The 26,969-nt window shown below is 56.3% G+C and overlaps 1 protein-coding gene across 3 annotated transcripts in view; it reads right to left on the bottom strand.

Annotated features, from left to right (window-relative positions):
- Positions 1–1,128: 1,128 nt before the first annotated feature.
- Positions 1,129–26,969, bottom strand: part of LOC110467912 (Krueppel-like factor 5) — a 29,820-nt gene continuing 3,979 nt past the window's right edge. For 2 of the 3 annotated variants that reach the window (XM_085570792.1, XM_077786579.2), the window contains exons 2-5: positions 16,003–16,050; positions 11,367–12,270; positions 8,469–8,528; positions 1,129–4,674 (exon numbers count right to left, since the gene is read on the bottom strand). In XM_085570792.1, the coding sequence (XP_085426918.1) occupies positions 4,496–4,674; positions 8,469–8,528; positions 11,367–12,270; positions 16,003–16,050 (1,191 nt within the window). In that variant the 3' untranslated portion in view covers positions 1,129–4,495. Of the gene's footprint in view, positions 4,675–8,468; positions 8,529–11,366; positions 12,271–16,002; positions 16,051–22,628; positions 26,303–26,969 lie in introns of those variants that run through there. The other variant, XM_085570793.1, reaches the window with a different exon arrangement.

The raw sequence follows: 26,969 nt of genomic DNA on the forward strand, positions 1-26,969 counted from the left end.
CTGAGCAGGACCTTCAGTGTCCTGTGGGACCTTCCAGCCGCTCCCTCTGGAATCACCCGGGGAGCAGAGGAAGGACAGAGCCTCCCCCAGGGAGTTTCCCATCCCCACCCTCCCTCCATGTGTTTTCCAGGTCCTGGACGCGGTGTGGTGGCATCAGCATCGCTTCCTTCTGAATCCCAAGAGGAAAGCCGAGGGGAGGCTCCCGTTGGTGCTGTCACCTCCTGGCCGTGCCCTGTGAGACCGTGTGGCCTCCCCCAGGATTTCAGCACTCCCTCTTCCCTCCTGCTTCCCTTCCCGTCCTTGAGCAGAGGGATCTTGGCATTCCTGGAGCTTTAACAGCCCGGCAGGAACAGTCTGTGCATCGGCCCAGCTTTTACAGCCCTCGCTTCAGCAGCGGCACAAACAAGGCTGGGAAGGGCACGGTGACAGGGGGACACTGCAAGGGAGGGAGAGCCACGGGCTGGGAAAAAGGGAGAAGGGTTTTTTGGGAGCCTCTTCTGCTGAGACCCCACCGAGGGGTGAGCCTGACCTTCCATCTCTGCTCTGAGCCCCGTCCCAATTTGCCTCTGCTCAAGGAGGAGGTTCCAGGGAGGAGCTGGCCCAAAGGGACCCCAGCCAGGTCTGACACCTCTCCCGTGGGGTTTTCCCCACTTTGGGAGGACACTTCAGGTTCTCAAGCAATCAGGCACCCTCTAGACTTCCCTGACATCCCCGAGATTCACTGTCCTGGTGACTCCAGCAGGAGCAGCCTGGTGGCACAGCCCAGGGCACAGCAGTGTCCCCAGGGACAGGAGGGGGTCACGGAATGTTCAGGTGTCTTGTCCCTCTCCCTGTCCTGGCTCTGCTCCGGCTCCTTCCAGGATCTGTGGATGCCCCATTTCCCTTCTCAGGATAAAGAATGGGAGCACATGAAGGTGAGGGGATCAAAAGCAAGGGTTGTGTCCCCCCTGTCCCTTCACATGGCACTGGGACAACTCCAGGCTCACACCATCCATGGATCCTTCTCTGCCTGGACACCCATTTCCCCAATAAAAAGCTTTATTTCCCCCTTTCCTTACACCAGGAAAGGCAGGGGGTGAAGGCAAGTAAAGCTCTTGGAGCAGGAAGGACCAGAAGCCAGACTAGGTCTGCAGGTGATAAAATTTTATTACAAAATACAGGGTGGATCAATATTCCTGGGGGAGTTTAGTGGGGGAGAGGGTTCTGTAACCAACACAGCATCCCAGGAAAAGAGCTCTTTCCCCCCCACACACGTTTTCCAGGTCCCAGTTTCTTCCCCATTGTGTTCATCTGGGATAATAAAGGATCACCTGGAAGAACCCATGAAGTCACACAGCACTTTTGGCCTATTTACAGCAATTTTCTCCCTGTTATCAAACAGAGATGAGGCACTCACATTCCAGCATTTGATCCACTCCTTGCAAAGCTTTTCCAAAATGTCCCTGGGGAACAGGGATGGAGGGACCTTCATTTGTCACAACTGTCACGTGGCTCCAGCAGCACCGCTCCCCTTTCCCCACATTTCTCCCCAAAAACAGCTGCCCTTGGCCACTAATACAAACCCAGAGCTGTCCACTCTGTCCATAGAAAAATAAGGGAAGTAAAGCTGAGGATTTGCTGTGGTTTTCATTTTTAAAAACAAAAAATTGTTGCATAGAGAATCATTTGCATATCAGGAGTTTGCATACAGAGCAGTGGGTGGGTGCTAAAACACTTCTGCCCCTCATCAGATGAAAACAAATATTTATATATTTATATATTTACACACACAGAGTCCAGGGGAGGACAAGCAGAGGCTGTAGGGAAAAAGATTCCCAAGATAAGCAGGAAAATTATGTCCAATTCCCCTCGGATTTCAAGCTGCCTGTTGGTGGGTTTGGGTTTGTACTGGTTTAGCAAACTGGCTTTGGGCTCCATCGGCATCACGGGGTGGGGAAGGAGGGGAATTAGGGATGGGAAGAGGAGGTTTCCTTCTCCAAAGGCATAGGGGGGTGAAAAGACCCCTCTGAGAAGTCCGTGTGGGGGCTGATGGTGACACACGTAAGGACCCTGTGCCTTGGGGTTTGGCTCCTGCCCTGGGGAGGTCCAACCACAAGAGATGCCCCAAAAAACCATCTTGGAGCGTGGAGGTTGGTGCTGAGGGCTGGAAAACTGTTCCCACTGTTGGGAAAGCCATCCAGCAATTCCATGGCCTTTCGCCCCTGCATTCCCACCCTCCCTGGTGGCACGGGAGGCTCCTAGCTGAGGAGCCACAGGGCAGAACCACCTCAGAGCTGGACCATCGTCCATCCCAAAGCCAGCAGCACACCACGGACCCCAAATCCTTCCTGCCCTCCTCTGCTGTCAGACCAATGGGGTTGGCTCTGTTTATCCACGGAAAAGGCCAAGCAGGAACCCAGCAGTGGCTCTGGCAACAGCAGAGAGGAGTGGCCTCCAAATTCCAGCCGACCATGCCATGGTCCAGCCTGTCCCTTCATCCCACACATCAATCCGTGAGTCACGCGGATTTATCCAAGGAGAAACGAGAGAGAAGGAGGAGGGTGTGGAACAAATCAATATTCTGCTGGACACAGCAGACCCATTATTTGATCCTGATTTATTTACAACGCTCACAGCTGGTCTTGGAAGTGGCTCTTGTTGTGCCCAAATTCAGCCCCTGGAAGGCTTTGGAGAACAGGGATGTGCATCCCACGCGATGGGGGAAGGAGCTTAGGGAGCTGGAGGTGGTGAACCTGTGAGGTAGTCATGTGATTCCACTCTGAACAGCAGGATTTATTGGAATTTGTTTCCAAGATGCTTTTTTCCCGTTTTTTTTCCCATCTGATGGAATGGCAACAGCACGGGCCTGGTGGGACCAGCAGCCACCGAGTCCCTGTGGGATTCTGGAGAAGGGCACCACTGGTGGATTCTGGGACACCAGATCTTCACAGTGTCTCCTTTGCTGTCCCCTGGGTGGCTTCAAACCCACGCTGGTCCTCCCAGAGACACCCGAAGTCCAAATTCCTCTTGGAAGCAGAAATGCTTAGGACACAACCATAAAAACCTGGCAAAGCAGGGCAGGTGCTCACAGTCCCAAGCTGGCCACCAGGAATGGGCTGAGTGGGACACAGGTGACACCTTTGTCACCTTCTTTTGTGCTGCCCCTTGTTTGAAGGGTGAGTTTGGCACAGGTCTGTTCTTCTGTGCCCCTGCAGAGACCAGGATTGTCACTGCCACCAGTCCTGGGCACAGCTCCTGTTCTGGCACAGCACTGGTGCCACATCCATGGTCACACCATGGGGACAGTGCCACATCCATGGTCACACCATGAGGGACAGGGTCACATCCATGGTCACACCATGGGGACAGTGCCACATCCATGGTCACACCATGGGGGACAGGGTCACATCCATGGTCACACCATGGGGACAGTGCCACATCCATGGTCACACCATGGGGGACAGGGTCACATCCATGGTCACACCATGGGGACAGGGTCACATCCATGGTCACACCATGGCACTGGTGCCACATCCATGGTCACACCACGGGGACAGTGCCACATCCATGGTCACACCATGGGGGACAGGGTCACATCCATGGTCACACCATGGGGACAGGGTCACATCCATGGTCACACCATGGCACTGGTGCCACATCCATGGTCACACTATGGGGACAGTGCCACATCCATGGTTACACCATGGGGGACAGGGTCACATCCATGGTCACACCATGGCAATGGTGCCAAATCCATGGTCACACCATGGGGACAGTGCCACATCCATGGTCACACCATGGGGGACAGTGTCACATCCATGGTCACACCATGGCACTGGTGCCACATCCATGGTCACACCATGGGGACAGTGCCACATCCATGGTCACACCATGGGGGACAGTGTCACATCCATGGTCACACCATGGGGGACAGGGTCAAATCCATGGTCACACCATGGCACTGGTGCCACATCCATGGTCACACCACGGGGGACAGTGTCACATCCACGGCCATGCCATGGGACAGGTCACACCATGGCACCAGTGCCACACCCATGGTCACACCATGGGACAAGGTGCCACGTCCATGGTCACACAGTGTCACATCCATGGCGATGCCATGGGACTGTCCAACAGAGTCCAAGTGAGAGCTGTCACAGCCAAGCTGCCACATCCTCCTGGGCCTCACCAAAGGGGCAAAACCCATCCCAAAAGTTGCTCCTGAGTGACAAATAAATAGCAGGATTGCCAGAAGAAAGCCCTCGGGCATCCAAGCTCCAGTGCCCCAGTGCCACCAGGAGCCTGGTCAGGAGATCAGTCTGCAGTCAGGGCTGGTTTGAAGCGAGCTGGGTGCGTTCCAGTCTCTCGTAAAACCTGACAGCGCCGGGGCCGGGCTGGCAGGGCTCTCCTGCCGCCTCGCCGATGGCGGCGCGGGGTCGTTGCTATGTACAGGCTCTTCCCTGGGACAGGGGAAGAGTTGGAGCTGCCCTCGGAGAAGTGGGAAGGGAGGCAGCTCCTAATTCTGGTGCCTCTTCATGTGCAGGGCCAGGTGGTCGGAGCGGGAGAAGCAGCGGCCGCACGCCAGGCACTTGAAGGGCTTGGCCCCCGTGTGCTTGCGGTAGTGCCGGGTCAGCTCGTCCGAGCGGGCGAAGCGCCAGTCACAGCCTTCCCACGTGCACTTGTAGGGCTTCTCACCTGCCCAGGGGACAGCCACAGGTCACACGCGTGCCCAGCCCCCCCAAAAACCCCCCCTGGCCTCTGGAGGTGCCCCCCATCAGTGGCCCTGCCAGGGCTGCCCAGCGTGCACAGCCCAGAGCCGCTGGGGGAGTGTGGCTTGAGCTGCACCACACAGGTCTTGTTCCTCTTCACCCACTCCCCATGCTCCCAAAAACACCCCCAGCCTCTGGGAAACACCCAATTTCCTTGGCACTGCCAGGGCTCCCCAGGGCACACACCCCAGCGCTGCCAAGGGTCTGAGCTGCACCAACCAGGTCCTGCCCCTCTGCACCCCCTCCCACTTTGCCTTCAAGTTCCCGCTGGATTTTGGAACCTTTCTGGCTAAAAACAACTTGTGAATTAGGCTGGGGTTTTTTTTTAATGAAAAGCCAAAAATTCTCAAGGAAGCTGTGAGTGGTGGGAGGCACCAGGAGGAAGACAGGATTTAAATCTGAATTTTAATCTGAAAAATCTAAAGTTTTTTTGAATCCGTCACCCAATGTTGGTGGCTGCCCAATCCCTGGAAGTGCTCAAGGACAGGTTGGATGGGGTTTGGAGCAACCTGGTCGAGTGGAAGATGTCCCTAAAGGATCAGACAGCTTTGAAAGACCCCTCCCAAAGCCAAACCATTCCAGGATTCCATGACCTAATGCTCCACACCTCCGAGTTCCCTTGCCAGCAGCTCTGTACACAACCTATTGTATTTCCCTCCGTGCATTCAGGTGATGTCATCCCCGTGCCCTCTCCCCCTCCCTCCCCAACACACCCATTCCAACCGAAATCCATTCCACCAGGCGCTTCCCAGCCAGCTGGGAACTGGGCTGGAAAAGCCCGCGGCCGCTGCCAGCCAGGCCACGGGGCTGAGCCCTGCCTGCAGCCCTGTCCCCACGCAGGGCGTGGTGCTCTCAAATATTAGTGCAGCTCTCAACAGCCTGAACAGGCAGGCAGAAGTTCAGGGAATGTGCTGACATTCCCGACCTCAAATATTTACCCTTTCCGGGGCCAAGTGCCGGGCGCGGCGGCGGCGAGAGCGCACGTCCGCACGCAGCACGCGTGCACGGGCATGTGTGCCCTGCCCTGCCGTGCTTCCAGGGATTCCTTCCTCGCCAGCCTTCCAGGGAGACCTTCCCATGCTTCCAGGGAGCCCTTCCTCCCACAGGCTGCTCCATGGAACCAGGGAATCCTGGAAGAGCTCAGCTTGGAAAGGACCGCAAGGCGCTTCATGCTCCACCCTGCCCAGACCAGCTTCCACCAACTTCCAGGGATTCCATCATCAGCTTCTAGGGATTCCTTCCTCTCCGTGCTCCCAGGGAGCCCTTCCTCCCACCCACAGGCTGTTCCACAGAGCCAGGGAATCCTGGAATGCCTTCTCTTGGAAGGGACTTTAAAGCCCATTTTCCCCAGACTAGGTTCCACTAGACCGTGCTCCACCTTTCACTAGATCCAAGTCCTCTCCAACCTGGCCTTGAATAATTCCAGGGCTGGGAATGCCACGAGTGGGCAGGGAAGTGACATCAGCCACAGCAAGGTCTCCAGTGCCTTGCCTGCAGTGGGTAAAACACAAAAACATGGATACATGGACCTGGAGGAGGCAGAGCAGCACGAGCACATCCTGCTCCTCCAAAAACCTCTGGATGCTGCTCCATGGGAAAGGGAGAGGGATTTTTATGGCACAGGTAAACACACTGCTTGCAGAGGATTTACAAGGAGTTGGTGGGAGTTTTATGGGACTTGGGACATGCCAAAAAAAAGGTAGGATTTGCCCCAAGGTAGGGTTTTCCCAAAAGAAGGATTTGTCCCAAGGCAGGTTTTTCCCAAAGGCAAGATTTTCCCAAAATTAGGGTTTGCCTCAAAATAAGATTTTCCCAGAGGCAAGATTTGCCCCAAGGTAGGATTTCCCCAAAAGCAGGATTTTCCCAAAGGCAGGATTTGTCCCCTGCAGCCCAGACATTGTCCCCTCCAGGTCACCTGGCTGGGTCAAGCCCAGCGATCCCTTTGCTTTCAAACAATGCCAGGTCGATGTCCAGGACGGAAGCCCAAGGTTTCCCATTGTCCCGGGCTGCCCATTGTCCCCGGAGCTGGCTGCCTCTCCCAGGACAGCACGGCAGGGCGGGCTCAAACAAAGGATCCGAGGTGGCATTCCCGGCCCGGGGGTTTATGTTTAACCTCACAATGGCACCCAGGAAATGAATGGTGGCTCCAGCAGAGGAAAACACCCGGCCATGGCAACGGGAAACCACAAGGAAAAGGCTCCCAGACCACGGACTTCTCAGGCAGGGAATGGGAGAAGGGACACTTTTAACCCTTTGGGTGGTGGAGCTGAGGTAGGATTTGGGGTGAGCCCTTGTTCTTGCAGCTCTGGTGAGGACCTCAGCAAGGCTAAGGCCTCCAAAGCAAACCACGAGGCTTAAAAACATTGGATGCAGAGATCCTGGGCCAGGACTGTAGGATGGCTCTGGATTGGAGTCCCTGCTTTTTGCTCATCCCACACCACCACCAGTTGTCCTGACTCCTCGGCTCACACCCTCCCCCACCTCTCCACCCTTCCCTCTAACAGCAGGGGAAGAAAAGGAGGCAAAGCCACTCGGATTTCCTGCATAACTACTGGGAAACTTGGAAAAAACACTGAGTTTTCCTGGATTTCAAACCCTCCCAAGTTTTCCTGGGTACATCTTTATGTGTGATAGGTAAGGAGGCGCCCAACTCATGGATCCTGTCCTGGGCACAGAGCTCCCAACAGAAGGGACAAGAGATATTTAATTTAATTTAATTTTAAAGCCCTGATCCAGACTGTGATAAACCCCTATCAGCACCCAGCTCTGGGACAATATCCTTCCTGTTCCTTTTTCCAGCCCTTCCGTGCTGTTTTCCAGCCCCCTCATCCCCAGCCCCTGCCAAAGAAACATCATGGCTCACGCACAAAGCAAAATTCTTTGTTTGAAGGGCTGATAAGGGGAGGAAGGAATGGAGCCAAGAGCAAGAAGCAATTCCCAGCCGCAGAACAGGGTTTGGTCGTTGTTCATAAAAAAGAGAAGTGAACTCTGGGCCTGGCTTAATTGCTCTCAGTAAAGATCAGCCCTCCTATAAAAGAGATTTATGAGGGCACTGATGGTTCCTGGACTACCTGGGGATCTGATAATGTTTCAGGTATAATAAATGTCTTAATGAGGGCGCCGGGGCTTGAATGCAGAGTGTCACGGAGCTGGGACCAGCCCAGGGGAGCTGTGCTGGGCTGCTCCCAGCTGGGGTCCCTGCCTGCACCCTCAGGAATGGGGGCACAGCCCAGCCCCTCATGGACTGGGAGCCCTTCCCTGTGTGGGTTCAGAGGGAGTGGAACTCAGGGGGACACGAGGGGTTCCTCCCTCTCCCTGGGAGCCCTGGGGTGGGGTTTGACACAAAAGAGATGCCCTGGTCTCCTCAGAGATCCTAAATGTGCAGCACAGGCCTTAGCAGCCTTCCTGTAGGATCAGCAGGATCAGCCCTGGGCAGGACTTGGGAGATCTCAAGGGAAGAGCTCAGAGTGACAAAAAGTCAAAGAACAGATCAGGCTGGGAGGGACCTTAAATCTTGCACCACATCCCAGGCTGCTCCCAGCCCCAGTGTCCAACCTGGCCTTGGGCACTGCCAGGGATCCAGGGGCAGCCCCAGCTGTGCCAGGGCCTGCCCACCCTCACAGAGAACAATTCCCAATTCCCAATATCCCATCTAACCTTGCCCTTTTTTGGGGGGGGTTGGTACCTGAGGCTGGCAGCATTTCCTGGAGCTGCTCTTACCTGTGTGAGTCCTCTGATGTGCCTTCAGGTGGGAGCTCTTGGTGTAAACCTTTGAGCAACCTGCAAGGACAGAAAAAAGCACAATTCCCCTGTGAGAAAGGGGCCCTTGCTCAAACAAACTGTTGTTTGAGGGGAGGGACAGAGCTGGGCCGTGTAAATAAGCCTGGCTTGGGCTCAGCACTAACTAAGCAGCGTTTCCTCTTAAGACAGACTTTAACACCTCCTCCTGCCACCCATGGCAATTGTGCCAGGAATTAGGGAGGGGGACAGTCAAGCAGAGGTTCAAACCCCCCTTCCACCACCAGGAAGAAAAGACTTGATTCCCCCACGATTGTGGCTCTGTGCTGCCCTGTCTCATAGCTGGTATGACTTTGCAAGGCTGGGTTTTGTAACAGTCCTGGCCCAGCAGACGCAGTAGCAATGTTCCAGGAAGCAGGAAGCAGCCAGGGACAATCACAACTTGGCTTCCAGGACCCAGAGCAGAGCCAGGGGGAAGTGTTTTCACAAGACCAGCAAGAACAGGTTTCATCAAAAGACAGGGTTTAACAGAAACACCATGACAGGGGAACAGTTCCAACAGAAGGTATCTCGAAAGGAGTCAGTTTAACTGCTCTGAAGTTTAAGTTGGATAAAGCTTAAGGAAGCTTCTGCTGCTCTTTCTGGCCCTGCTGCTTTGTGTTTTGATGAGGACATTCAAATATGAATTTGAATTTCTATGACCTGCACAAGCAGCTTGGGGATGTTTTTATCCCAGTGTTCCCACCCAGCCCAGAGGAGCCTCCTGCCCTGGATCAGCCCTTGGTCCTGTCCTGCTCGGGTGGGGCAGGAGCTGCTTTTCTCCTCCTTGGCAGGAGGGACAAGGGCTGGTGGCTCCGTTCAGTTTTGCTTCTGGTGCTCTGAAGCTTTGGCAGCCCCTCACATCTGGGAGAGAGATCATGGAATCAAGGCATGGTTTGGGTTGGAAGGGAGCTCAAAGCTCTTTCCATCCCACCCCTGCCATGGCAGGGACACCTCCCACTGTCCCAGGCTGCTCCCAGCCCTGTCCAGCCTGGCCTTGGGCACTGCCAGGGATCCAGGGGCAGCCACAGCTGTGCCAGGGCCTGCCTATCCTTACAGGGAACAATTCCCAATTCCCAATGTCCCACCCATCCCTGCCCTGTGGCAGTGGAACCATTCCCTGTGTCCTGTCCCTCCATCCCCTCTCCCCAGCCCCTCTCCAGCTCTCCTGGAGCCCCTTCAGGCCCTGGAAGGTTCTGGATGGGGGCTTTACCAGCAGGTCTCCCATATTCATCTGGTTCCAGGTGTGAAGTCTCCAAGCCCCCCTCACCTCCTCACAGAGAGCAGGTTGGTGAGAATTCCTTATCATTATTCCTGACTGGAGCCAACTCCAGCTGAACCTTTGAGGGAGGGATCACATGGACCCCTGCTCCATCTCTGCATGTACAGACCCAGGATTTATTCAGCACAGATTAGGGCATATATATATATATATATATACATATATATATATATATATATATATATATTTTTTTTTTTTTTTTTTTTTTTTTTTTTTTTTTTGCACCACAGACCAAAATCCTGCTAAAACCAGCTTGGCCTTGGTGCAAATCCTGCAGGATGAGCCTCTGAGCAGTCAGACACGAGGAGTGTGTCTCAGGTCTAATTGCACTTTCATGTCCTCACCACGACCAGCAGAAGGTAAAAAATTCAGCACAAGCCATCAACCACTGGCAGCTTCTGGCTCAGAAAGTCCCTGATCCACAGGATGCCAGAGAGTGGGAAGGTGTGAGCACAGAAAGCAAATAGAGCCCTATTCCTATGCAGCTCCTGGCATCACGGCTGGAGACGGGATCTGGAGCAGGCAGAGCCTCTGGGCTGGCCTCCAGCCACTCCCATGCCAGGGAAAGGGTCAGTAAATCTCCCTGAGGCAGTTAGGAAGTGACTTTCCTCATTCCCACACCCCCACGGGAAAACTGTTTGCTAACCCACAGCTGGTCAGCCCTGGGGATGGCCCAGGCAGTGGGAGGTGTGCGCTGGCCCTGGGAGTGGCCACTTCCAAGCCCTCCCATGGCTCTCACTGGGATCTCTCAATGGGATTTGCTTCCCTGGTGTGTGCCATGGAATCCCAGACTGGTTTGGGTTGGAAGGAAAGCTCATCCAAGTTCCACCCCCTGCCATGGGCAGGGACACCTTCCACTATCCCAGGCTGCTCCAAGTCCCATCCAGCCTGGCCTTGGACACTTCCAGGAATCCAGGGGCAGCCACAGCTGCTCTGGGCTAATCCCCAGCTTGAGGGCTTGGAGCAAACTGGGAGAGTGGAATGTGTCCCTGTCCATGACAGGAGGTGGGATTGGGATGAGATGGCCTTTAAATGTCCCTTCCAGCCCAAACCATTCCATGACTGCCCTTCCACAGCTCCTGCTGCAGCACATGGAGCCATGGAAGGCTGGCACAGGGTTCAGTTCATTGCCTCTTTGGAAGATCAGAACTCTCAGAGAGAGTCCAGCCGGGCTCCTGGTGGGAATTCCTTGCTGGTTTTCCACCCACTGTAAGAGAGAGGGAAAGGAAGGGGGAATGGGAATGGCAGAGTGGCTTCAGTGGCTGCTCGGGGTTGGGAAAGACCAGAGCAAAGCAACAACTCAGGAGCAGATTCCCAGGAGCAGATTCCCAGGAGCCTCCCTGGTTTAGGAACTTTGCTGAGTCACTTTTGCCAGAGTGTAAAGGGAGAGGGAAGGGGACAAAGCAGGAACCACACCATGCTGGTGGGATCAACCCCTTCTATTCCCTCCTATGTCCCTGGGGCTCCATGCACAGCTTCATCCCAAAAGGATCTCAGTTTATCCTCCCTGGAGGCTCCTACCCATCCTCAGAGACCGCCCAAGTCCCCCGTGAGCACACCTGCGTAGTCACAGTGGTGGATCCTCCTCTTCTCCAGCTCGGGGTTGTTGCGCCGGTTGTACTTGGGGGGCTGCATCACCACGGGCCCCTGGGAGAGGCCCCCGATGCCGTTGGGCACCGGGGGCATCTGGGACGACTGGACCAGCTTCAGTCCAAAAGTGGCTTCGTAGGACGGCGGGGGAGAGATGGTGTTGATGAGCTCGGGCTGGTTCTCGGGGCTGCCAGGCTGCGAGTTGGGGGGCGAGGGGGGCAGAGTCACCCCCGGGGTGGGGTACAACTGCCCGGAGATATTCCCGAAGCTCCCCTGTCCCTGGGCCACATGTGGGTACTGCTTGAGGGGCCCTGCTGGCTGCACAGGTCTGTGTGCCACGCTGGCCACGGAGCCCGTGGACATGGTGACCCCGCTGAGGCAGCTGATGGCCGTGGTGCTGCTGGAGGAGGACGCCAGGCTGGGAATGTCGGCGCTGGCGGCGCCCAGGGGCAGCTGGAAGAGCTGGGGCTGCTGCGGGTGGGCGGACAGCGGGATCTCCGCGGGCATCTCCTGCTTGATGAAGATGTTGTTGACCGCCACCGACTGGGGCATGCTGAACACGCTGGTGAAGTCGGGCAGGGTCTGCGTGGGGCCGGAGGAGGACGAGCAGGGCTGGGAGAAGCCGGTGCCGGGCTCGGATTTGATCTGCGGGAAGGGGGCCATGGGTTTGGGGGGCCGGTAGAGCCCCGTGCGCAGGTGGGTGGTGTCGGGCAGGATGACGTTGATGTTCACGCTGTAGGGCGCTGAGCTGGGCTTCTCCGTGGAGAAGAACTCGTCCACCACCGAGGCGCTCTCCCGGCGGTACTTCTTGTCCGGGAGCATTGGCACGGGCGGCGCCTCGCCCGACAGGTACTTGTCCATCTCCGAGCGTGCCTGCGGCAGAGACACAGACACGGGAGCTGGGAAAGGTGACCTTGGCAGCCAGCGGGGCGAGGCCATCGTCCAGCGGGGATTTGAGCGAGCAGGAAATGGAGACACCAGTGGTGACGGCTCAGGAACCCGAGCTGAGGTGATTTAGCTCCGGGTCTGACTCAGCCCGGCTCCCCACGGCTGAATCAGCGTCCTCTGCCCCACTTCCCCCCTCCCTATCTCCCTGATAACACCGGGCAGGTGGGAGGGGATGCAGGTAGGACAGAAACCAAACCTGATAGAGGGAAGCAAGCTTTGGGTGCAAAGCTTTGGCCACACAAGCAGCAGGATGGAGCACTAGGAATGAGATGAATCCAGCCAGGATCACACCTCAGTCAGGTTGGATCTGCAGCCCACCTCAGACATGCTGGCTCTGTCTCCTTTAAACTCATCAGCCTGAGAAGTGTTTTATCCTGGGACAGTCTCTTTAATGAACGGAGTAATTCTAGGACAGTATCTTTAATTAATTGGGAATAATTTGGGCCTAGAAATCTAAGTGATGTTGCCACTAATTCAGTGTGTTCTGAGCCTGAAATGGGAGCAGCTCTTGCCTTCCTGCCGCACCTGGGCAGTGACTCAGCCCTGGACTAACCTTTGGCTTAGTTCTGGTTTTACAGAGCTGTTTTCACAAGCCTGGCTCCTCCAAGCTACCAGAACCTCTGGCTCTGGCTCCTTCCCCTCCTGGTTCCCGCCTGCTGGGGCATCCCACTGGATCCAGGCCCAACAATCCTTCAGGATTGCTTCCTGATGGAGCAATCCTCGAGGAAATTCATCCTCTGCCACTGGGTGACTCAGGTTCTGCTCACTGCGGTCGCAGATCCCAGCACTAAAGCTCTCGTGCGGAGCTCCAGCCCTTCACTGCGTGGTTCTCCACGTGTCAAAGCCCTCATTCCCACGGAGAGCAGCTGGAAAAGGACCAGGCTTCCCTGGCAGAGCCCGGGGCGCACTCCAGGAGCAGGAGCTGAGCTCAGCCCACGCCCTGAGCCGAGGCTTCCAACCCTGAACTGTGTCACCACGGTGCCATGGGCCAAAGTCGGCCCTGCTGCCTCCTCAGGGCTCCGAACAAAGCTGGGTGGGAGCCAAGAGATTTCCACGCCCTTTACGGGGAAAGGATCACGGAGCTTCCAGCTCATTCAGAGAGCCTTTGCACCTCTGGGTGCCGTGCTGGCAGCACATGGCTGAGCTGGCTGTCACCCAGGCACGGGGACAGCCACAGATCCACCCCGGGCCACTCGGGAAGGAGCTCAGGGAGGCCGGGCTGGGCAGGGCCACGCTGTGTGTACACAGCCTGCTGGGAATCCTGCAGAACTGGGGAATTGTCACGTGTGGAAAGGACCTCTAAGGGCATCAACCATCACATGTCTGTCCTCGTCAAATGTGGAGGTGCTGGAAGTTCCTGTCCTGGTCAAAGGAAGCTCAAAAGTCCCCCTGGAGAAGAACCTTGGCTCAGGCAGAGCCTAAAGCTACTTGTGGTGTTATGGGGCATCCCAAGTTGGATCCACAAGGATCATCCAGTCCAGCCCCTGGTCCCACACAGGACACCCCAACAACCTCACCCTGAGTGTCCAAACATTCCTGGAGCTCCATGCCCATTCCCTAGGGAGCCGGGTCAGTGCCCAGCACCCTCTGGACAAGGAACCTTTCCCTCACATCCACCCTGGCACAGCTCCAGCCATTCCTGGGTCATGTCCCTGGTGCCTGCCCTCCCTCTTTACCCCAAGGCATCAGCAGGGAAGGGAAGGGACTTGGAGAGCTGCAGCTCCATTCCATCCCCATGGAGAGCTCCAGCCCCTCCCTGCTCCTCGCTGGGCGGGTTCCTGCCTCGGGAGAGCCATGGCACAGCCTTGGAGCCCAGCCCTGGGCACTCCTGGCACTGGGCTGGCACGGGCCAGGTTCCCTTGGGAATCAGCTGCCCCGGGCAGCTCGGGATGCCACACATTCCTGAGCCATGAACGGCCCCACTTGGCAGGAGCAGGGGCAGGGCAAGTGCTGGGCGCCTTTTCCTTCACACTTCCCTTATCTCTGGCATTTCACTTTCTCACCTCCAGTTCCCAAGGGAAGGTCCTTCTGCCCTAGGGGACCAGGCAGATGGAAATGGGGAAAGGTGTGGAGCTCAGAGGGCCTTTCCAAACTAAAGGATTCCATGGAGGACCCAAATTTCCATGGAGGGTGATGGCTCAGGTTTTAGCTTTTATATTTTTCAGATTCCATTCTACCTTAGTGTGTGGGTCTGGGCTTCACATGAGGGCATGGTGAGCTCTATGCACAGAGCAGGGAGACAAAACAATTCCTTCTCTAGCTGGGGACCAAGGACAAATGATCCAAATCTCAGGCCCAAAAGCACAAACAACGTGGAATGAAGAGAGAAAAACAATCAGGATGGAACTTAATAGGCTGGAGCTGTAATTGAACAATTAACTCCAATATGCAAATGGGGCCAAACTGATCAAAGTGAGAGCCCCCATGAGCGGTCGGGGATTTTGTGACCATTTTGGGTTCACCTGGGGTGCAGCCCTGGCTGGGCCCTTGTGCTGCCCAAGGTGGATCCATTGAGGCCTTTTAAAAAATCCCTGCTTGGTTCTTTAGCTCTGTCCAGCCTCTATTCTAGGGCAGCCTTCACAAGGCATCAAGAGCCCAAATTTCCATGGAGGACCCTTGTTTGGCATCACCCAACCTCGCTTCCTCCAGAACCACCCCTCCAAGCAGAGCCAGTCTTTTCCTGGTCTTTCCATTAAAAAAAACCCAGTAATCCCCCTTCAGGCTCCTGGAGAAAGGGGTGGTAAGGAACAGCAGTGGCTGCCAGCAGGCAGGAGGACACCATCCCTGCCCCACTGCTCTGTGTGTGTGCAGGACCTGGACAACAACAATCCCACCCCATGGAATGCCCCACGGAGCCACAGTTCCGCAGGAATCCCCAGCACCAGCGGGACAAATGGGAACTTTTTGTTTGTGGCTCAGAATTACCTGGAAAACTCTGCCCGGCCGGGTGCTGGCACCTCTGACCCCAAAGCACTTCCCAGCCCGTACCCAGCCCAACCCAGAGGCTGAGGGGGCTGGGAAGGGGCTCAGCCTGGAGAAAAGGAGGCTCAGGGGGGACCTTGTGGCTCTGCACAGCTCCTGACAGGAGGGGACAGCCGGGGGGATTCAGGATCTTACCCCAGGGAACAGGGACAGGAGGAGAGGGAACGGGCCCAGGCTGGGTGGAGAGTGGGAAAATCTTCCCCAAAAAGGATTGTCCAGCCCTGGCTGCGAGTCCCCGTTGCTGCAGGGATTTAACAGCTGTGTGGATGTGACATCTGGGGACATGGGTCAGTGGTGGCCTTGGCAGTGCTGGGGAATGGTTGGACCTGATGATCTTAGAGGGCTTCTCCAAATTAGACAATTCCCTGATCCTACAAAGTCCTCAGGTCAGATCAGCACACCTGAGGGGACCAAGTGCCACTCAGGCACTCGGGTGCTCGTGGTTGTCACTCCTGTCACAGCCCATAGGGACACACAGGCCAAGGAGGTGACAGTGACACACTGACACGGGACTGGCAGAGAGGGAGGAATGTGTCCCAGCTGGAAGCGGGGATGGAAGGAGGGAGTGGGTGGGGAGTGGGGAATGTCCCAGCTCAGTTTCTTGGGGACTCCTGTGTGTCCTCTTCCCACCAGGAGCAGGAGGGTGCAGGGGAAGGAATGAGGGAAGCCACTCACCTCCAGGATGAGCGGTGGCATCCGCTGGTCCATCCTCATGGGGTGCAGCTGTGGGAGGCAGGGCTGGGTTAGTGGGGGGTTGTCCTTGGCTTGGCCACCCCAAAGACCCCCACAGAGTCCCCTGGTGAAGGAAGGCAGCACCCCCAGAGCCTCCCAGAGCCCCTAGGGCTCCAGGTGTTCCCCCTGCCAATGGTGTCTCCTCCCACCCCACACCTCCTGCCATGGAAGCAGCTGGTGGCTGCCCACCATGGGTTGGTGGTTGCCCACCACGGTTGGAGCCTTTCCAAGGAGGAAAAAGGAAGCCTCTTGGAAAGAAGAGGCAAATGGGAAGTGCGGGGCTCTCCTGAGGAGACTGAGGCACAGCATCCTAAATCCCTTTATCATCCCCACACAGACGATGGTGTGCTCACAAATGTCCTGCACCTCTCCCTTCTCCTGCCTCCACCTCTCCCAGGTTCCCACAGAGGGCTGAGGGCTCTTCCCAGATCCCTCAGGCCCAGATCCTTTCTCCAAGGGCAGTGTTCCAAACAGGCCAAGAAGAGGGGAAGAGATCTAGGATTCCTCCAAATCCCAGAGCAGTATTTAGCAGGCTCCTGCGGGCTCGCTCTCATTCCACATGGTTCTCCTGCTCACTTGCAGGAGAATTTCATATCTCAGAGCTGGAGACCCCACGTCCTCTGCCTGTCCCCCTCCCATGGGACAGCAGTGACCTGCAATGCTCAGCCCATCCCCTCCTCCAGGAATGAGCCATTTCCCGGCTCTTTCTGGGGCAGGATTGAATTTATCCCACACACAGGGTGCTCAGCTCTTCCCCACAGTGCACGAGATGTGAGCTGATGGCAAAAGGCCTCGGAGCCTTGCAGATGAAGAGCCACCAGGTTTTCAGTGGGATCACAGGCCCTCACAGGCATGGCCAGGCTGTCCCTGCCATCCCTGGGGACCGGGATGAGGGCAGGAGGCACCAGACACCCCCGACTGCATGGCCACAGGCTCCAGCAGCCACCAGAGTCAGCAGCAGCTCAGGGAAAAGAGGAGACACCAACAAACCTTCTGGGAGGCCAGAGGGATTGGGATCGTTCACAGAATCCCACAATGGTTTGAGCAGGAAGGGACCTCAAAGCTCATCCCATTCCATTGTCCCAGCCTGGCCTTGGAGACTTCAGGGATCCAGGGGCAGCCACAGCTGCTCTGGGAACCTGTGCCAGGGCCTGCCCACCCTCCCAGCCAGGAATTCCTTCCCAAAATCCCACCTAAGTCCACTCTCTTTGATTTGCAGCCATCTTTACATGTCCAGGAAGGGAAAGCCAACAAGAAGCTCCTCTCACACAGCCAAAGCACTGAATTCCAGAGGGATTTTCCCCCCAAAGCCACCCAAGTTTGACCCTGGAGAAGCATCTCCTCAACTTGGCAGAGAAAGAAAACCAAAATAAAAATGAGGAGAAGGCACAAACCAGCACTTTGTTCACTCCAGAAAGGCACAGGGCACCAGCTTGTGTGTCTCTACACTCAGCACACCCAAACCTGGTGACCAAAGTTCCCTGGAGGATGGGATAACCTCAGGATAATCTGGGAGAGCCTCAGGATGTGAATCCCCCACCCCCAGTAAAACCAGTGGCTCAATGAAGAGAGCAATGCCATCCCACCTCTGCAGAGTGGATTTTCCAGGAGCAGGATTTTCCAGGGGTTCATAGTGGTGGACATGAGCCCCTCCAGCCCCGGCAGTTCCCATAAATCCTGCAGGAGCCTGGGATTTATCCCTGGATCAGATGTCCCAGGCTGGGGGAGCTGTTATCAGCACAGAGATCGATTCAAGCAGAGTCCAACACAAACATTTCTTGGCAGGCCCCAGATAAACCCGGATTAACCACGAGCACGGAGAGCTGGGCTGGGGCTGGGGGTGGGACTGGCTGTCCCCTGATTAAACACCTCCTAATCTGCAGGTGATAAATGACAAACGGCCGGGGAGGAACATCAGGTGTTGTCACCGCCCGGGCAGGAGGAAAAAGGTGTTTGCTAAACAGGCAGCAGCTCTGAGGGTGGCACAGGGAGGGGCTGGGGGCACGTGGGGGCATTTCAGCAGCCCTGTGCCCGCTCCTGCCCATCTCCCAGATGGGAGATTCCCTCCCAGCTGGATGCAGACCCAGCCCCCAGCGTGGTGCTGTCACTGCTGCAAAGAGATTTGGGGACACGGGGCAAGAAAAACGTCACCTGTGTCCATGCCGGGCAGGCAGGAGCACCCAGAGCTGAGAGGAGCATCTGAGGGATGTGGAACTGCTGGAGGACTTCCAGAGGAGGCCACGGAGCTGCTCCAGGGCTGGCAGAGCTGGGGGTGCTCCCCTGGAGAGGAGAAGCTCCAGGGAGAGCTCAGAGCCCTGCAGGGCCTGAGGGGCTCCAGGAGAGCTGGAGAGGGGCTGGGGACAGGGGATGGAGGGACAGGACACAGGGAATGGCTCCCACTGCCACAGGGCAGGGATGGATGGGATTTGGGAATTGGGAATTGTTCCCTGGGAGGGTGGGCAGGCCTGGCACGGGTGCCCAGAGCAGCTGTGGCTGCCCCTGGATCCCTGGCAGTGCCCAAGGCCAGGCTGGACACTGGGGCTGGAGGAGCCTGGGACAGTGGGAGGTGTTGGGTGGTCTCCACTGTCCCCCAGCACAAACCAGTCCATGAGTCGATGATTCTGGGGGCTGAAGGGATGGGGGAGCAGCAGGAGGTGGCTCCAGCAGGAAGGGGGGCCTGTCCCAGGATGAGGGACCCCGGGGGCACAGGTGTGGCACAACAGCCCAGCCCGGGCTCCTGCTCCTCCCTGCACCTGCACCAAACTCCAGCCTCCAAGGGAATCAGCAAACAATGGGCAGGATAATCATCAATCAACCCCCCTGGCACGGCCCTGGCAGTGCCCCTTTGCAGGCTCGCTTTATAAATAGCCTGTATTTATATCCAGATTTGGTTCAATATCAGCATTTATTGTCTCCTGGTTAAATATTGACCTGGGTAAATATTTGATCCTCTGATCATTTAGGTTTGATACCGACCTGGATCGACGTTATTTTCTGTTTGTTCCTCAAGTCTCCTGGAACTCTCTGTAAAACGGGATTAGCAAAGGGGCTCTTCCTTTCAAGTGCCCAACGTTTGGCTGCTGTAAACAACAAAGCCTGTCCCAGGTGGAATCTGAGCTCCCGTGGGAATGTGCTGGGCCCAGGGAGGCCCTGGATGGGCTCCCCTGCTCCAGGGGCTCTGAGCAACTCCAGGGTGAGCGGCTGCCCTCGAGGCACTTGTGGATTATTTGGCTTGGAAAACACCTCTGAGGTGACCAAGCCCAAGGTTTGCATCATCCACTCCAGACATTTCCCCTTTCCCTGCCCCAGTTCCCTGCCAAAGGATGTCAGAGCCCATCCTGCCCCAAGCTGGGTGTTCAGAGCACTCCAGGATGAGGTGCTGCCCCCAGACCATTCATGGAATTTCGTTCATTTTCCACATTTCTGCCCACGGATGGCCCAGGAGATGGGGAGGGTTATTCCAGTGCTCCATCCTGCCCTTGTGCTGGAACTCCCTGAGCAGAAGATGACTTCCCAGGAACCAGGGAAGCTGGGAATCTCCTTCCAGGCAGCCCCACTCCCAGACCTGCTGGCTGTGTTTGCAATTCCTTCCCTCCAGCAGCTGATAAAGGCTCCCTCAACGGCAGTACACCTCAGGAATTTATCACTGGGATCATGCCACAGTCCCAAAGGCCAAGGGAGCCAGGGAAAAAACAGCCTCATCCAACTCCAAGGTCAAGGGGCTGGAAAGGAGCAGCTGGGAACAGCAAGGCTCCAGCAGCAAGCAGAAACCTTTCCAAAAATAAAGCCATAAATGGATTGAAAAAGAACAAAACCTTGGAGACACGGCACCCGGAGCGGGAAGGGACACAGGAGCATCTCCAGATGTGAGGGTGGGGGAGTCCCATGTTGGCTTTGGGGTTGATCCCCATTTTTGGGGTAGATCCCACTTCTGCAGAACCACCGAGAGCCACCTCGGCCCTGGCTGGAGCTGGAAGGAAGGTGGGATTCAGGGATGGCCTCTCCCTCTCCCATCGCTTCACCCGGCATGAGGAGACCTCTCAAAGCGTGGGAAGGGAGGATATGAGGATTTAAGGGAGCTGGACCTCCACAGCTTTCAGGATATTCCCATTCCATGATTTCTGAGCTGCTCCTGCTCAGCAAAGGCTGAGGTGATGCCCCTGAAAGGCAATGGAGGTTTTCCATCAAAGCTCCATCAAAGGCTGATCTGGGCTGATTCCTGGTGTGAGCTGCTACAGCCCCTTGGAGGGATTTTTGGGAAAAATGAAATTATTTAATGTCATTTCAATTCCTGGAAGATCGAGAGGCTCCGAGTTGCTCCAGCCTCAGCCAAAACACTCAAGGAACCCTGGATTACACAGGTACAAATCGGTCTGGATTTGGAATTAGCCAGGAGCAGAGGCCCCTGCAGCTTCACTGCTCCTTCTGGACTCAGCTCCATCCCAGAACTGCCTCTCCCTGACTCTTGGATGCCACAATCCCCAGGATTACCTGGACAGATTTATCCACCTGTTCCTGGCCACAGGACACCAGGATTGGCTTTGAGCCTTCCAGTTCCCCCAGCTCCACGTCCCTGCCCCAAGTGCTGAAGGTGCTGTGGGAGAGGTTTGGAGCTCCCAGGGATCATCCCCGGCTGGTGGGACTCACTCTGCCTGCCTCAGCCCCTGTGGCAGCTCGCTCTCCTCTCCAAGGCACGTTCCCAGGGGCTGACAGTGCAGTGAGTCACTGGCTGCGTGCCGGAGCTTGTGGAGCCCTCCTGGCATCCAGATCCCATCAGAGAGGCCACAAATCCTGTTCTTCCCAGGAGAAGCACCGGGCAGACCCCAGGCAGGTTTCACGTGCACACAGCAAACCCCCCCTCCATCCCTGTGGCCCCAGGTTCCCCTCAGAGCAGTTGGGAAAACAGAACAAACCCTGAGGCAGCCTTGGGTTGGGCCAACCCTTCCCCAAAGCCTGGACATCCCCAGGCCAAGGAGATCCTGCCAAAACAGGGACTGAGGGGCACACTGCAGCAGGGCCACTCCTGCCACGTGTCCTGTGCTGAGTATTTCATGGAATCATGGAATGGTTTTGGTTGGAAGGGACCTCAACCATCACCTCATTCCACCCCCTGCCACGAGCAGGGACCTCTGTGCTCCTGGTGTGGTCCTGGGAGCAGAATTCTGGAGTTTTCTCCAGATCCAGGGCCTTCCACCCAAACCCTCCCTTTCCATGGTTTCCTTGTGTATAAAGGAACCCTCAGTTGCTGTTAATTAAGGGAAGCTGATTATGGCACAGGCCAATAGCAGCTCCCAGGAGAAGGCTCTGAGCTCTGGAGAAGCTCCAGCAGGAGCATTTGGGAGCCTGGGCATTGCCAGCTCTGGGAAACACAAGGACTGGGACACTCCTGGCATCCCCAAGGGGATGGCAAACCCCAAATTAATGGATTTGAGTTCCTCCCGCACCACAGAACCACAAAACCCCCAAATATTGGAAGCTTCCCAGAACAAAACGTCCTGAAGTGTTTTGGATGAGCAGGTGGGGAGATGCCCTGGTTTTCCCAACAAATTTGGGGCTTTTCCACAGCTTAGAGAACATCAAACCTGCTCATTGTGAGGAATTTGAATATATCCAGCCATTCCTGGGTTTAGCTCCCTGAAATATGCCTGAGGAGCAGCACAATTACGATTTTGTAGAGACAACATGAAAATATTTTGGGAAGATAAATACACAACAAAAAACCCATGGATGGATGGGCTGGAGAGCATCCACATCCTCTGGCCTCTCCATGATGGGTTCAGATCCATGAGATAAATCACCTCAGGTGTGAGGGATTTGATAAGGGATGGATAATACCCTGATTTTTGGGATAAACCTGTGCTTTCAGAGCAGATGCACCGGGATGAATGCCTTGCCGTTCCCTTCTCCTGCTTGCACCGAAAAACCTACAAAGAGCCAGGTCCTGAAATGCATTTTAATACTCACAAATCCTGCTCTGGGTGGGAACTTGAAGCTCCCTCCCCATCACGCTGAAAACAATAATTTTCCAAGAATTCTCGCAGCGTTTCTGAACTCACTGAAAGATTCTTTGTTTGAGTTTCAAGCCAAGCTCGAACGGGGCTGAAGCTCTTTGATGTGGTAAACAGCCCATGGGGGTTTTTTTGGAGGGTTTTCATGCTAGCTCAAGTTCTGAGAACATCTGAATTGTAAACACGAGTTCTCCAATCCCCAGAGCCCGGCCGGACCCTGTGACTGCGGGAATTCGCCAATGGAGCAGGAGGAAAGCAAACACTGTAATCGAGCTCCCGGGACGCTCGTAAGTGCGATTATTTGCAGTGGATGGGTTGGATAAAAGAACTCACTGGAGCAGGGAAGGAGAACAAAACAGCGCCGGGAGGTGACCGAACAGGTTTGAGAGGGGGAAAGCTGCACGGGCCAGAAATGCATTCCCCAAAGGCCGGGGAGCGAGTTCAGGTGTCGGGGTTTGCTTCCCGCACCCCGCTCCGGAGGAGGCGCAGAGGCAAACCCGGGGCGCCCCGCTCGTCCCCTCCTTCTGCAGCTTTCCAAAAAGGGAAAAAACACCAACCCACCGGCACTTTTCCAGCTGATCCAAGCCGATGGCAGGCCGCAGGGAGGAGGATGAGCACACCTGGGATCCTCGTCTGTGGGACTCAGATTCAGTCAAAGAGAGAAACTGAGAGTTTCTAGCCAGGCAAAAGGCTGGGAAAGAGCTGGAGAAGAATGTAAATAATTCTTTATCTCTCTTGTTTTTCACATTGTTTACAGTTAAGTTCTATCACTGTGTGCAAGCACTGTACACCAATGCACTGACTTGTTTTCACTTTCAATGGAGTTGGCCCTCACAAAGCTCTGGATAAAAGAACAGTGTATTTTGAATAAACCGGAGTTTTACTCTCACAACCTTCTGATCTGCTCAGAGCCTCTTCATTCCCATCCTGCCTCGACAGCAACACTCGTCCCCTTCCCGAGCAGAACAATCAGCCTTTGTCCCCCGGGACACCAAGCTCAAAGCTCGGCTGAGCAGTTCCACGGAGCGGCCCCATCCTGCTGCTCCTTCCTTCCTGCCCCTCGCTCCCTCCTGGGGAACTTGGTGGGGTTTGGGGCCTCCAGAAAAATCAAATAACGAATATTGGGGATGAACCCCCCCCACATGTGCTGGGTTGGGGCGCACTGGTTTGACCCTGAGCTTCCTGCAAGCTTTGGAGCTGCTCTGCCGTGGGACCAACCCCTGGCACACCCCTGGGCTGGGGACTCGCCTGAGGGTCTTCCTGAAAAATTAGAGGGATAAATGGATCCTTTCGGGGAATCTGTCCCAGTTCCTTGTGGCCCTGCAGACACCTGCCAGGCACAAAGCCCATCAGACTTGCAAATCCATGGGCTGGGATCAGCTGATCCCAAAGCAAAACAGAGGGAAGGATCCCTCCCTCTGGAGATGCCTCATGCAAGGCTCCACCAGCTCCCAAACCCATCCTCGTGCCAGAGGGATCAGGTTTTCCCATTCTTCCTTGGCAAGATTTAACGTCCCATCTCTCCCACCCCATTCCTGCACACCCTGGAGGCTGCCCAGGCTGCCAGCACCCTTTGGAAATGGATTTTGCACGCTTCCATGGAATTTCTGAACCCTTCTCCAAAGCCAGGAGGATCCCCAAGGGAGGGAATTCTCCCCAGGCATCTCATTCCAGGTCCAGAGCAAAATTCCAAGACAGCCATCTCCCCTTTCCCTGCAGAAAAGCCAAATTTATTCCCTGTCTGCAGCTCCTGAGATTCCAAGGAAATGAATCATCCGCTGGGAGCTGTGCTGGGCACTCCAACAACTCTCCTAAAAAGTAAAGGAGCTTTATTTATGGAAGGCAGGACTCTCCTGGCCCTGACCAGGAGCCATCACCCTGGTTCCAAGGCCCTGGAGCAGCAAGAAGCAGGAAAAGCCATCCCTGCTCCAAGGGACAGCCACCCTCAAGCCACCACAGCCACATTCACGACAAGGATGCAGCAAAGGAGGTGCAGGACATGGCACAGGGACAGGGCAGGATTGAAACAGCTCCTGAAAGCTGGAGCATTCCTAAAAATGCTGCCTCCAGCTTCTCCTGTGATCCAGGAGCAAAACCCCTGCCAAGATAAAGTCAGAGGAGCACCACAGCACTTGCACCCTGTTCCACAGCTCTTCCCCGCTGCTGGAAGGGTCTGGCAGTGCCATTCCCAGCACTGAGGAGGTGAAGTGCCAGGAAAAGCTCTGGGAACAGCACTCTCCTCGTCCCATCTGATGTGTCCAAGCACCCTCCAGATGCTGGAGATGTTTTATTCCTCCTGAGCCCCCCCAGCTCAGAGGGAGCCAAGGACAGGGTGGGGAAGTGCCTGTGGGGCAGGAACTGGGATCAGGGGACACAAAGGGAGCCCTTTGCTGCTGTTCCTCAGCCTGCAGCCAAGGAAAATCCCTTTCCACACTCATCACCACCTTCCTGGTTTCCCAGCACAGCCTCAGCCCCACTCACAGCTCACCAGCCCCACCACAACTGCCCTGGGGCCTGGCACAGGCAGGAAGGGGTTAATCCGAGGGACAGGGTCGGGGGTTTGTCCTTCTGTCTCTTCCCAGCAGCTCCAGAGCCTCCAGCATCAGAATTCCCAGCTGGAGCCACGGAGACAGGGATTGCCTTCCCAAACCACCAAGGACAGTGGGTGGCAGAGCCACCTCCCCACAGCCACAGGGGAGCCTGGAGGAGCCAATTCCTGCCCTGTCCCTCCGGCCCCGGGTGATCCCAGGGTGCTTCCCTGGCCCCAGGTGCCCAGGAATGCTGTGGCAGCCAGATGGGAACAAGGAAAAATCCCCCAGGCCCCTCACTCATCCAGGAGACCTGACAGCCACACAAAGGGATCAGCTCCTCCTCTCCTGAAATGTTCCCTTTATTATTATTATTATTATTATTATCATCATCATCATTATTCCCTCCAGCATCAACCACTGGAGATTTAAAGAGGAAAATGCTTTTTCTGGCTGATCTGACTCAAATCAGGAAGGAAAAGTCCTTTCGTCTCATAAGCCCTTTTCCCTCCTCTTTTCTTTGGTTTGTTGTTTTTCTTTTGGTTGGAAAAGCCAAGGAAAGGGGAAAATTTGATTGGAAATTCCACAAAGGCTCTCTTTCCGCCTGAGTCCAATCCAATAAAACTTTCAACAGCAAAGAGCTCCCACCTGAAAAGCAATTTTAGGGGGATATATGGCAGTGGGACTTCAAAACCACAGGAATAATTTGCCCCTGCCTCTTCCCAAGCTCGGGCAGCCAGAGCAGCGGGAATTGCCCCGAGCTGGAGCCTGACAGGTCAGAGCCTTTGGCAGCAGCCTTGTCAAGCTGATAAAAACCCTCTGGAGCAAAAGCTTCCAGCTGCTCCAGCCTCCAGGCACGGCTCCCGCAGCGCCACAGCCTCTGGAACTCATCGGGAGAAAGGGGCCGGGGTGTGGAAGCTCCAGCCGGGGCTCTCGGGGTGTCCCAGCCCTGCTCCCTGCCTGCCTTTGGGGATCCGCGGGGTCTGCTCAGCTCCACAGCTGCTGTCCCGGGATCCCGCTGCCCAGAAAGGGACACAGGACGGTCGGTGACAAAGGTGACACCTCCAAGGCCACTCCTCAGCTGCCACCACCCCGGAGCAAAGTGGGACCAAACTGGGAGGAGAAAGCGCCTTTCCCTTGGAAGCACAGCAGGGATGGGGGGGGTGAAGGTGTCCCCAGCCATGGGTGTCCCAAGAGATGGCTCAGGGCCAGCCATGGCCGTGGCCACATTGCCTCATCCCACCCGGAGGGAAAAGGCAGGAAGCCAAGCTCACCCTCTCCCAGCCTGTTTTGGGGGGTTTGGAGGGAGCTGACAGCTTTTCCCCCCGGGCAGGCCCAGAGACAGTCCCCAGCTTTCCAAGAGCCACCACCCAGCTCTGATCCTGGTGATCCCCAAAGCTCCACGGCGGAGCAGGAATCCCACAGAGGAGGAAGGAATGGCTCCCCTGTTTGACCCCACACCCACGAGCGCCGCTGACAGCCCCTGTGGATCCCGGATCTCCAGGAAATCCAGGGATGGGGACACGGCCTCCACCTCCGGCTGTGGGACACTGGCCCAAAATGGCCCTTGGCACACGGGTGACATGGGGAGCAGAGCAGGGCAGCGGGCAAGGGCCCCACCCTGGCTGGTGCCACCCACATGGGGTGTCCTTTCGGGGGTCCCTCTGGGGGAGCAGCCGGGTGGGGGTCCCTGGCTGGCCCCGGAGCCGGGCCTGGAGCGCTCCCGCCCCGATCAAAATGGCGCTGGGGCCGTGGGCTTGGGGTTAATCATTACCCCGGGCACCCCGCGCCCCACGGAGCGGGAAAAGGGGAAACCTCGGCTCCAGGGTGGGGCCCGGCCTGCCTCACCCTCCTTCCCAGCAGGAAGAGCGGCCGCAGGCTCCGGTGGGACACGGAGCCTGGTCCCCCAACATGGGGTGGGCAGCAGGGCACAGCACAGAGGTGGGCATGCGGGAACATCCCAAAGCCTTATCCGAGTCTTTATCTGGGGAAAATGCTGCCAGGGAATCTCAAGGAGCATTCCTTCCCGGCCGCGGTGGCGGAAAAGTACAGAGAATAAAATGAAATGGAAAATAATGTCCCGTGTCCCATCCAGCACACGCAGGCACAGCAATCCAGATCCCGAAACCTTTCCCGGTGGGAGAACCCCTGGACACCCCCTGGCCTGCCAACCCCAGGGACAGGGATTGGACCCTGGAGTGGGAGCAGAACCCACACAGGCACCGGGGAGTTTTGAAGGCAGACGGGAGGCAAAAAACCCAAACCAAAATTCCCAAACAAAACCCAACACGCCCAGGAGAGAACCCAGCGGAGGGGGAAGCGGGAGCCGACAGAGCCACGGAGGTGTCGCAGCAACGACGGGAAAAACAAAGCA

This window comes from Lonchura striata, chromosome 4A (assembly GCF_050655825.1).
Source record: "Lonchura striata isolate lonStrDom1 chromosome 4A, ASM5065582v1, whole genome shotgun sequence".
Classification (NCBI taxonomy): Eukaryota; Metazoa; Chordata; class Aves; order Passeriformes; family Estrildidae; genus Lonchura; species Lonchura striata.